General features: G+C 37.3%; 1 protein-coding gene across 1 annotated transcript in view; it reads right to left on the bottom strand.

Annotated features, from left to right (window-relative positions):
* Window positions 1-12,210, bottom strand: part of thsd7aa (thrombospondin, type I, domain containing 7Aa) — a 455,572-nt gene that overhangs the window by 29,813 nt on the left and 413,549 nt on the right. Inside the window, exons 20-21 of the mRNA XM_039736556.1 lie at window positions 9,690-9,807; window positions 209-354 (exon numbers count right to left, since the gene is read on the bottom strand). Coding sequence (XP_039592490.1) covers window positions 209-354; window positions 9,690-9,807 — 264 coding nt within the window. The remainder of the gene's footprint in view (window positions 1-208; window positions 355-9,689; window positions 9,808-12,210) is intronic.

Below are 12,210 nucleotides of genomic sequence, written 5' to 3'. Positions count from 1 at the left end.
AAATGATAAACAACATTTAATGATTTGATTTAATGTAGATTTAATCATCTGAATTTTGGCAAATATTTTTTGTAGCAATTTTAAGGAGCAGAAAGGTTAAAAAAAAAAAGAATTAAAGGCTTGGAATTAATTGGAATGCTGCACATAAAAAGAAAAAGTCCTTGAAAATGGGCTGATTTACATTTCATGTGATTTACTGTTAACATACCTCAACTTTGCATTCAGACCACTGACTATACTGCCATCTGTAGCAGGGTTTGACAGGACATGGTTTCCACTGCTCCATCTGTGAAGGACATGGCCTGCCATCCCCCTGGGAAGGCTGAATCACACTTCTTTTTCGCCACATTTTTCCTGGAACATAATGGAAAGTAGTGATTGACAGTCACACTGGAGGTTGACAGAAAACTGCAAAGAAAGATGTTCTGTTTACTTCAGTAAATTGCTCATTATATAGGAAAAATCAAAGTAATAGACATTCTTTCTGTTTAAATGAATCTAATTTTTCAGGATTACTGTAAGTTCAATTTTGCTTTTTAATGTGAACAAAATGATAGCCCCTGGACATTTTTAATACAGCACACAATTTCATTTTACCAATTAAATGGCTGTAAGAGAGCCTAATATATGTCCCTTTTTGAGGTTGAAAATTTTGGAAAAATTTATTGTAGTTTATGATTTAACTAAAAGAGCAATGAACTCAAAGAATTATAGCCACCTCTGAACTGAAATAAAAAAAAATATTAATACATAAACAAAAAAACAAGTTATATAACATACAAAGCACTAAATTAATATGCTACCATGCTCACAAAATGTAGAAACTACCCAATATAGCAATGGATATGATGGATTGTTTTTGTACAATTTTTTTTACAAAAGTATATTCTGAACATATTTGGATTACATAGTGGATACATGGTGGCGCAGTGAGTAGTGCTGCTGCCTCACAGTTAGGAGACCCGGGTTCGCTTCCCGGGTCCTCCCTGCGTGGAGTTTGCATGTTCTCCCCGTGTCTGCGTGGGTTTCCTCCCACAGTCCAAAGACATGCAGGTTAGGTGGATTGGCAATTCTAAATTGACCCTAGTGTGTGTGTGTCCTGCGGTGGGTTGGCACCCTGCCCGGGATTGGTTCCTGCCTTGTGCCCTGTGTTGGCTGGGATTGGCTCCAGCAGACCCCCGTGACCCTGTAGTTAGGATTCAGCGGGTTGTAAAATGGATGGAAGGATAGTGGATACATTTCACAAAATTTTTATTTGTTTTTGTGCTCGGACTTTAGACTAGTGTCGAACAAACTATATCTTCTATTTATGTTGATAACAGAAGTTGCAGAAAAAAAGCATCAGCCTCATAAAGCATCATTGATCTCCTGACAATTCATCTAAAAATAAATTAATTAAAATGACAGGTACCAAGAGTGAACATAGTCAAAGCCAAAATGAGGAGCAAAAGTCAAAACCATAAGAGCGTTTCAAATCAATTGAAAATCTTAGGGAGTACTTTGAAGTAGGTTTGTTATTTGCCACTTAGATCTTTGATGGCTTTTATACCTGATGTGTCATTAGTCAAAGGTCACGGATACACCCCTAACAACATGGGCAGCTGCCCTAACAATGGGAACCCCAAAATGCTGGCAAAATGCATTAAAAATAATTATCAATATTTAAAGTCAGTGGAGAATTCCCACGCAAACATCAGAATCGTATTGTATGACCCCAAAAACTCCAAAAACAAGAGTCCTGGGGCATCATTTTAAAAAAATACACAAAAATGTTGCATATGCCTGTTTTCACTCACACTTTGAGCTGTATAAACTAAACATGCATTTTCACTTATGCAAGTTTCTGTTTGGTTTTGCAAACTGGCGGCTCCCAGCATCAAAGCAGTGCTTCTGTTTCTGTGTGGTCTTGCTTTTTTCAGATTCACATCAATGACATGGGAATTATCAAATATATCGGAAGTAATTACATTTTTTTACAAATTGAAGGCACTTGATTGTAATAATTCTGTAACAATATAATGGTGCATGCAATGGCCAAACTATTCCAAATACCATAGCTGCTTTAGCATTGTTGCTCTCAGTGCACCCCTCAGAGTATTTTAACCCATTGTATCTGTGTATGGAATCACAGCTGTACAGCAGCAGACCGGAAAGCCCTGGAGGACATTTATAGCACATGCTGCCATAGGAAAGCCACCAGCATCTGCATGAATTCCACTCAGCCATGCGCACAGTCTATTTGAACTTTGCCCATCCGGCTCCGGCAAACACTTCAGAGCTTTTCCTGCACAGAGCTTGAGGCAGGCAGAAGGGGGTGCCAATGAAAACCACAAACAAATAATAAACATAGTAATATTCTTGTATCTTGTATAAGGGTGGAGCCTTCAATAGTGGAACAATGCTGGGAAACTGAATTAACATTATTTTAAAGATACTTGTTTCTAAGGAGCTTAAAGACTTTTTCAGTAGATACTGGTAGGTCCCAATCTTCTGGACCCACCCTATCACATAAAAAATACACAAGCTGGTGATCCATCCACTTTGGGATCTGTTATCATTGTACCTATATCTATGTTTCTAAAACATTAAGTTCCACAGTGGAATTTAACCTTCTTATTGCAAATACCCCTTTCATGAGTGGCTTTATTTTTTATCTGTTTATTAATCAGTGGTATAATTTTTTGATTTGATATACTTTATTTATTCCATGGCCAGCCATTGTACCGTACCCATGGGGCAATTTTCAGGTTAAGGGCCTTACTCAAGCCTCCAATTCTGACAGTAATCTTACAGATACCGCAGCATATCCTTAGCCACTGAGCCACAGATAAATGCATTTTTGGTTGCTTTTAGGATTTAATTTTGCATTCATTTTTCAAGGATATATTTTCTGTCTCATTGTATTCCATTTAATTTTTTATTTTTAGATCAATTATTTTGTACACTATAGGCAAACTATTTACATTATTTAACATATGGGCTAGATGAGCTGAATGGTCTCCTCATATTTGACAAATTTATTATGTTCTTATGTTCTATTTTCCCAATTCCCCTGTGGGAGATACTTGCAATTGTTCAGTTTTAAATAGCTTGGAAAATTAATATAGACAATAAGAACACAATAAAGACTATGAATGTATTTTTTCATTTCTTCAACATTTCCTACAAGTCAAAAGGCTTCTCAGGACTGACAGTAGATACTGGGTTGAAAATGTAAAATGTATTTTCTAGTAGTATGCAGTGATGGGAACTCTATACAAAATTTTAAAATAACAACTTTGAGTTAGGGTTATACTGCATAGTGCTCTAAATACAGCTCAGACTTTGAACAGGGAAGAGTGTAGTAAGAATGAGCAATTATTGTGCATAGAACTGCTGCAGACAACAGTGATAAACTAGATTTGTATGGAACTGTCAGCCAAGCATATTTAAATTAATTCATTGCTTCATTATGCAAGGTGCTTGCTTTCACCTTCATCATCTAGAGGAATGATGCTGTGCTGATTCAATGCAGCATTTTTCTCCACAGGAAGGCGGAGAGCTTGAGGTAGCTTACTGTACCGCAATCACTTCTGTCCTTGGCAAACCAATTAGACTGTCATATCTCTTGTAATTTCACATGTTGATGATTTAAACCAATTTATATTTCCTAAAGAAACAAATTATTTTAACTGAAGGTATTATTCTGTGATTAAAAGCTCAGATGGAAAAACGCAAAGTCGATATCTGGAGGACATTCACAGGAGATGCATCTAAAGTATCCTGGCTGCTTGCTGTTTTTAAACAGAGAAATTGTCAGGGCTACAGTAATGGCTGACATTCACGTCAAGACTTATTGAAGTAGCAGCCTGTAGCATATACCTTTTATGTGCAAAGATGGCTTTAAGAATGAAGACACCTTTCTTTAGTGTTCTTTGCCATTGCATTTTATAGAAATCGTCCATATTTTGGATACCATTGTAAGTCAAACAGACAAGTGATTAAAGTGTGAAGTGAAAATTGTGTTCTTTATGAACTTTGTGGCAAGTATTAAAATGTGAGTAAGATTTGGCTTTAATGGATGAGTTTAGGGAAAGAGGCCATCATTACAAAATAGCACTATTGTTTCATGTAAAATGTTTATTATAACATATGTATTACTTTAGAAAGTAATACAATAAAAATAAATAGAATTATGTGTTAATCACTTAATGAAAACTGTGTTGCAGGCTCATTAGACCATTCGAAACACTGGTCATGGCACTGAATTGCAAAGGAGGTACTGTATTTTCTGCTTCGTCCTATTTTCAAATAAGTTATATAAATGGATGTGCTTAGAATATCATCTTCAGGCCGTTTATGCTTTATCAGAAATTAATTTTATTTTCCTTTCTGCAGGCTTTTTCAGTTCCTAATAAAGTGTGCAATACTCCTGTGGACTTCAAGTGCTTGACAATCTTCCCCAGAGTAACTAAGTACTTCTGCAGTGTTCTGGTCAATACAGCTTAGGCGTGACATGAAGTGATGATTTGGGCCCGTGTGCTTATTGACTAATGTCAGTTAGAGCTCTCTACAGCAGTTTTTCTCTCTTATCAGTTACCAGTGCCACAATCAGGGCAAAATTCTGTCCAATTACTAACTGCCTTTAGGGAAATTTGGATTCTGAAAAAATTATACAGTAAGATTTGATTTTCAAGCTGCACATTGGCATGTGGATCAGACGACTAAGTAGGTTGAGCTATCATGTCTCTCTTGTTTTTTCCTAATTCCTTTCAGACCAAACTACTAGAAGTCAGTTAGAGGTTAGCTAGTTGCAGAGAAATGGTTGCCCTTGACTGGTAGACTGTGAATCCCTCAAGCATGTGTCACAATGGGGAAGTTTTCTAATCATTCCTCATCATGGTTACATCCTCCCATCAGTCTGTCCAAGATGCCTAATTATAAACTTGCCTTCAGTGTTCCAGAATTATGTTGCCAGAGCTTAGTTCTTATCTTAGCTCTCCATTACTTTAATATTGCTACAGGAATGCATTTTTAATACTTAAATTAGAATATAATGACAAAATCTGCATAGAAATTATGTTGCCAAAGGGGAAAAAGAACAGCGATTCCAACTATTTTTTAGAAACAGTACATTTCAAAAGTATAAAAAGATATGGCTGCATGTGTAATGCACAATGACTGACACATTTTATCTTTCTGTTTTCTAACCTGCCTATTCAGTACCGGATCATGAGGAGCATTGAGAGCAAGGTGGGAACCAACCCCAGATGGGATGCCCACCATTCACAGGAGACATTCATTTCCATGCCCACCCCTTCTCATGCCAGGTAAAATTAGAGTCACAAGTTAACTTAGAAATGTGAAAGAAACCTTGGAGTGCCTTGAGGAAAATTCAGGTAGACACAGGGAGAATGTGTAAAATTAACACAAACTGGGTCTAGGACAGAATTTGAATGCAGGGTTTTGAATCTGTGAAAAGCACCACTAGCTACCATGCTGCCCTGACACTTTTTATACATAAATAACGAACATATTTTACATCTATTATAAAAAGAAATCTTGGAAGGGAGACGAGATATGATCTTTTCAGGAAGAAACTTTCACATCCTGTGAGACAAGACAGTGAGACAAAAGGACAGCTGCTGTACAGGCTTTTAAATGATCAGCGCACAGAGCGACAAGCAGAACATGCAGCTCGCCAGCAGCAGCAGCAGCAAGACAGCAGTTGATCCGACTGCATCTGCTTAGCATGCGTTCAGTCCCCCCCTTCACAACGCAAGCAGCGTTATACGTCCCGCAAGAAAGAGATTCAACCACGGCAAAGTAGAATGTCATAAAGAATTCAAAAATGTTGGTGTGGTACACATGCAGAGCAGGTTAGAGATGAGTAGAGTAGAGTATGAAAATTCAAAAGTCTCAAAAAAGGATAGGAAAGATCGCATTAGCGCAAACAAACAGAAATTATTACTTGGTGAAATAGCGGAACAGTGAAAAGAGATTGAATATGTTGTTCGGATTTAAACTTTAAGTCGGACAGTTGTAGATCATTTAATTCATGTTGCCAATGAGAATTAAAAGATTCCAAAAACATTGTTCTGTATGAAGTCCCATGAGAATGAGAATTTTAACATGAAATTCTTTCAAGTTACGCCCTACTTACAACTATTTTCAAACAAGACCACGGTCATCTAACCTCAGTTGTGTGAATGCTTTTGTCAGTCACACTTCCTGCGCTCAGCTCTATAAATTTTATCAGGACAATAATTTTATACGTTCTAGATGACAAGTCAATGAAAAAGCGAAGAAGAAAGTGCATGGACAAACATTCGAGAAAGTTGTTTTATTTATTAGAGAGAAAGAAACGATATTCACTCACAGGCAGATATACGTTGCGTTGTCACAATGTTAGTCCAAACACGGAATCAAAATTCAATGCGATGTTGAAGAAAAGTTCATTCTAAATATTGTTTTTACAAAAGTTTAAAAGTAAAAGTGAAAATAATGCATATGTAACAATTCCCATGAAAATAACAATCTCTTTAAATTGTATATCCAGTAAACCAAACCCGGGGGTGGGCAAGCGAGGCGAGCAGGGGGCAGAGCCCCCTAGTACCATCATATTATTAGAATATTTCAACATAATGTCAGTTTTGTGGAGTGAAATGCAGAGGCACATTGTCATTGATAATACTTTTTTTAATGGGCATTCAGTATTACCTTAATGTAACCATTTTCTGCACTTGGACTGGAGATGGACACTATAGATGAGTAAGCAGTAGCCAAGCTTTAATATGTGTTATTTTTTTGCAGTTTGTGTAACTTTATATTACTGAATGAAGGGTTCAGAGCCAGGATCAGTCCCACAAGGAAATGGGTTTACAATGTTCTCCGGCAATTGGTTCTAATCAGCAGTAATTGTAATTGCAAAGCAGGATTATTGGGCACCCAGGTCAGGATTAGTATGGAACCCTTAACCATATAGGAGGACAAGATAAGGGAGCAGTGGTGGAAAACTCCTAATTTTGGATATTTTCATCCCCCTTTCACTAGATGGCAGCATCCCAGGACCGTGGTGACCATGTGGAACCCTGTGTGGCATGATGGAAATTGCAGTGCCAAGAGTCAGCCCTGCTGGGTCCCATGGGAGCTGCTAGGAGATGCTGCAGGGATTCACAATCCCTACCTTTCCGGACTTCCACCAGACCCAGAAGGTCTATGCCCTGGCTCTAGTAGCACACTAAGGTCCGACATAAAAGGAAGCTGTCCAGCATCCTTCGGTGAGTCAGAGCTGGGAAGAAGTAAGGCAACACTTGTGAGAGGGAGGTGGAAGGACAGAGAAGAAACAGAAGAAGGAAAGGAAGAAGACTATTCTGTTTATTGGTGCTTGTGTGACCTGAAAGAAACGTGTTGAGAGATATCTTGTAATAAATACCACTGTTTTGAACCCATGACTGTCTGAAAGTCAGTTGTTTTCAGGGCTTGGGGCCTAGTGGCACCCCCTATCTGTCACACCATGTATCAAACCATTTTCTTTCTCAGCAGAACAGTTTCAACAGGCTGCTTTCTTAAAATCTAGTTGTAAAATATTTGGGAAGGAAATCTTAGTTTTTGAAATGTATATAATAATAATAATAATAATAATAATAATAATAATGAGAACACTATCACTAGACTCCCATCTGCCTTCAAGTGCTACGCATAAAATTATCAGCTCAATTACCCTTTATGTGGCTTTGTAAGGTTTCCTGTGCCTGTGAAGATTTTTCTCTAGTTACTCCGGTTTTCTTCCAACAGACATGAATACCAGGTTAATTAGTGACTCCAAATTGCATGCCCTATGATGAAATGGCACCTTCTTGAGGTTTTAATCCTAATTTATAACCAGTATACTCTAGCACCTACAACCCTGAACTACATGGGTGCATAAAGACAAAATACATTATTAAACATTGTTTTTGGCAATGGAACACTTAATATAAAAAGCTATTGCAGTTCCAATACAAAAAACATGTTGAGCACTTGTCACAGATGTCCCACAGTATCAATTAACACTTTAGTTACTGTTACAAGACCGCTAATTCCTCTTAATATATGCATTACAGGAAACTAGCAATGCTTATTATAACAGGGTTACCAGAATTCAAGGCTATGAAAACCAAGGAGTGTCTACAAACCTGCAGCCTTATTCACTGTCATCACTGCCAATGTGACAATTGGGACAAATAAAAAGTTCAACTTTCAAAAAATCCTATTGCTAAAATAAGACAGGCAAATTATTCATAACCACTTTCCAGAAGACATACTGTCTACATTAAGAATAAAAGCCTAATTAACCTGCTGAACTGTGTTTTTAAAATTTTCTTAGAAGATTTTCAACTGCATTATCTAACTTTTAAATAATGTAACTATATAATATTTTTGTATTATTCCATTTTAATATTTTGTATTGCTTTCAATGCCGTACTGTTGGTAAAACTGGAAATAATAGGTATGAAATAACAAAAAATATGACAACATACAGTACTTTAAAAAAAACACTGGCTGTAACTTGAGTAAACAAAAACAGCTTTACTTAGGAGACAACAAATATACCTGAATCTATTTTAAGATAAAAATAAATATGGTTATCACAGAGGTTGTAATGAGCCAACTGACTGACTAAAAACTGAAATGACAGACAGATGGCAGTAGCTCACTAAGAACACACAGAACATGACTTTAGAAAATTAATGTACTTTAGCTTTCAATTTAATACACTATTTGAAGGCAGCAAGCTTTGGCCCTCTGCAGCTCTTACTGTAAAAATGAGCAATATAAAATGAATGTATTTTAGTTATTATAAAAAATGACACATTTTGTAGTTTGATACACAAGACAGAAGAGGTGCATTTTAAACTGTAAAAATATGTCTGCTTACAGGCTCCAGTGTCCTGCAACTTCAAGTGAGACAAATGTAATGGCATCATGATGGTAATTCTAGTAAAAAATTAGGACAAAAGTGGATGGATGGATGGATGGATGGATGGATGATCAGATCACCTTCAGTATAATATTTATTATACAGTAGATGACATTAGATAAAATAAGTTTCAATCCATCACTCTATTTCCTGTATCTACTTATTTCACACTATTCACTTACATAGTCATGATGTGTGTGGTAGCATTGGCTAGCTAGAAGACGGAAACCAGCCCTGAATGGAAAGCAGTCCATCACAATGCTCGCTCATGCACAAGTCCACACACGGTAACTCATTCCCATCTAGTGGTATGAGTGGGAATTAAAAAAAATTGTACTCAAATAAGAACCCAGGTTAGGGTGGTATGGTGGCACAGTGCATTGGCAATCCCTAAAATTGTCCCTAGTGTGTGTGCTTGGTGTATGGGTGTTTGTGTATGTGTGCCCTGCGGTAAGCTGGCAATCTGCCTGGGGTTTGTTCCTGCCTTGCACCCTGTGCTGGCTGGGATTGGCTCCAGCAGACCCCCGTGACCCTGTGTTAGGATATAGTGGGTTGGACGATGACTGACTGACTGATGACTAAGAACCCAGGTTTCCTGAGCTTTAAAAGAATTAGCACCATCACATGGGCTACCATAGCAAATGTATAAAGGAAACTTAGCTATAGTTTTGTAGAAACTCTGGGGCTCCAGGAACCAGGAAGAGAGTATATTTTGAATTCAATACCTGTTTAATTTTATTAGATTTACCTATTAGACCGCAGGTCTGAGAACATTTTGACCATGCAGACCAGTCTGAGAGCTGACAGTTGACTGGACACTCCACGACACAGGACATATTCATTTGCAAATTCTTCTCCAAACCAAGCTGTTAGGAAAGAATATCAAAACTTAGCATCTAGTAAACAAGCATACACAAACCAATTTTTCATATATGTAATTATCATGCCAAAATGCTCATGATAAGGTCACAACATGGCATCAGTATACATATCTCCCGGAATATCCAAGATTCTAAATTTACAACTGAAACTGCAAATGTAGTGTTTGTACCAACTTTACAAGTGTAATGATTCAATTTACAATGCAGATATTAGCCATATGGTTATTATATTCCATCTGCTATGGCTTATTTACTTTGATTTATATGGGGGTGGGCTATCACTTTAAAAAATTTACTAATTGACTTCTATAAGTAATGTGTGCATGTCAAAGGCCAAGAATTAATCTCAGTTACTTGAGTAGTTATCTGTAATCTTCTATGGTGTGAATATTGAATGCATTTTTGTGTCTATTTGTACTTAATAGTGAGGCACAACTTCTTATGCTGGCAGTCATGGGGGAAAATAGCTTCAAAAAATAAACAGTTAAATCAAAACTTTACAAGTAATATTCTACTCCATAAAATTGCATAACATTTTGCTTCTGCTGAACAAGTATATTGTGTTACTTAAAATAACATTCAGAAACCTAATTAATCACATTTAGGGTTGAGGTGGGCAGGAGCATATTTTGGCAGCACTTCATGCAAAGTAGGAAACAGTCCTGGACAAGGTGCCCAACTCACTCTACCACATGTGCATATGTGAATTCGCCAATCAATCTAAACAGCACATCTGTGGAGATGTGGAAGAATAAATAAACAGACCTGGACATAATGTGTAGACTCCACAAGGAAGACAAATATGTAAGCATGTTTAAATACAAAGAAATAGCCTTCTACACAATTTTGAGAATGGAATTTAAAGAAAAACATCCATGGAAAAATTAAAATAAAATGGAACATGCAGTAAGTGTCACCCTTTTGACAGAGTTAGTTGGAGTATCATAGGGTTGTATGTTTTTACATGTTGTTTCATATGTGTGCATAGGGACCACCTTAAAGGCTCTGGTAAGATCAACAATATCAGCACAAAGGAAGAGGTGGCACTGCTGCTAATAATCTCTCCTTTCTCCTCCACAACTACAAATGACTCCTTGAAGAAACACACCAGGCCCTGTCCCTTCTGGGCTCAAAACTATATACGAGGTGAGACACAAAAATAACCGGATTGGTAAAAAAAAATATATTTATTGATGAATTACAGCATTCTAAACATTGTCACCTTCTATATATGCCCCATCCAGATCTCTACACCACTCCATATGTATCTTCCATTGACTGAAACAGTGCTGGAAGTCTTCTTGCTTGAGGTGCTTCAACAGGCTTGCCGTTTCTGTCTTCACATCATCCATTGAAGAAAAATGTGTTCCCTTCAGGTCACTTTTGATTTTCGGGAACAAGTAAAAATCACAGGGAGCTAAATTGGGCGAATAGGGAGGACGATCGAGGACAGGAATGTTTTTGTCAGTCAAAAACTGCTTTACGGAAAAAGCAGCACAATCATTTTAATCTGATTCACCATTTTGATGTTTTCATCCGTCCAAGATGAGCGTGGGCAACCTGGACAGTGAACGTTTTCCATATTTGCTTATCCTTCCTTGAAACATTTGTGACGCTCAAAAACTTGTGTATGAGCCAAACTGTTATCACTGTACACTGTTTTTTATCACTTCGTAAGTTTCTGTGGCCGGTTTTTTTAATTTTGCGAGAAATTTGATGTTGATTCGCCCGACATTATAGCAGCATCTTGAGTAGCAACTGTTGTGCAAATACTGACTGGGCTATTCACAGGATATACCTAGCCAGTTGGCGGTTTTTGAGGGCGTGTAGGAGGGGATATAGTTCTATGATTCATGTTCAGCCGACCTCCAGACAGTTTTTTCAGGAAAGCCCCAAGCCCAGTCCAGTTATTTTTGTGTCTCACCTCGTATGTTCACTGTCTGCTGGAAGGAGGCTGTCATTTAGACCCTAATGATTACTGAAGACAGATTTTGTGGAAAAGAATGACAATGTCATATTGGAAAATGGTGCATTCACACCCCATTTTGTTTTGTCTTTACATGCCTTAGTTTGATTAAATAGGTTGTTCACCAGGTTGGTTCCTCAACCATTTGCACCAAAGTCTGTCAATTCTGTAACAATGTATAGGTTGCAGAACTACCACTTAATCTACTGTTGTGCCTTTAAATTTTTTTTCTTCGGTCCACAGTTTCCCATTACTGTTTTGTGTGAACCTAGCAACTGACAAGCAATTCTGACCACATAAAATGTGACTTTATTTTTAGTTAGGCTTAAAATTAAGTACATAATACACTAATGTAGAATAAACACTCACTTTTTATATTTGATATGCTTAGAAAATGTATCGCTTTAATGATATTTGATTTT

Source organism: Polypterus senegalus, chromosome 15 (genome assembly GCF_016835505.1).
Source record: "Polypterus senegalus isolate Bchr_013 chromosome 15, ASM1683550v1, whole genome shotgun sequence".
NCBI classification, from domain to species: domain Eukaryota; kingdom Metazoa; phylum Chordata; class Cladistia; order Polypteriformes; family Polypteridae; genus Polypterus; species Polypterus senegalus.
The sequence above is the reverse complement of the archived record's forward strand: the minus strand, read 5'-3'. Positions and strand labels throughout refer to the sequence as shown.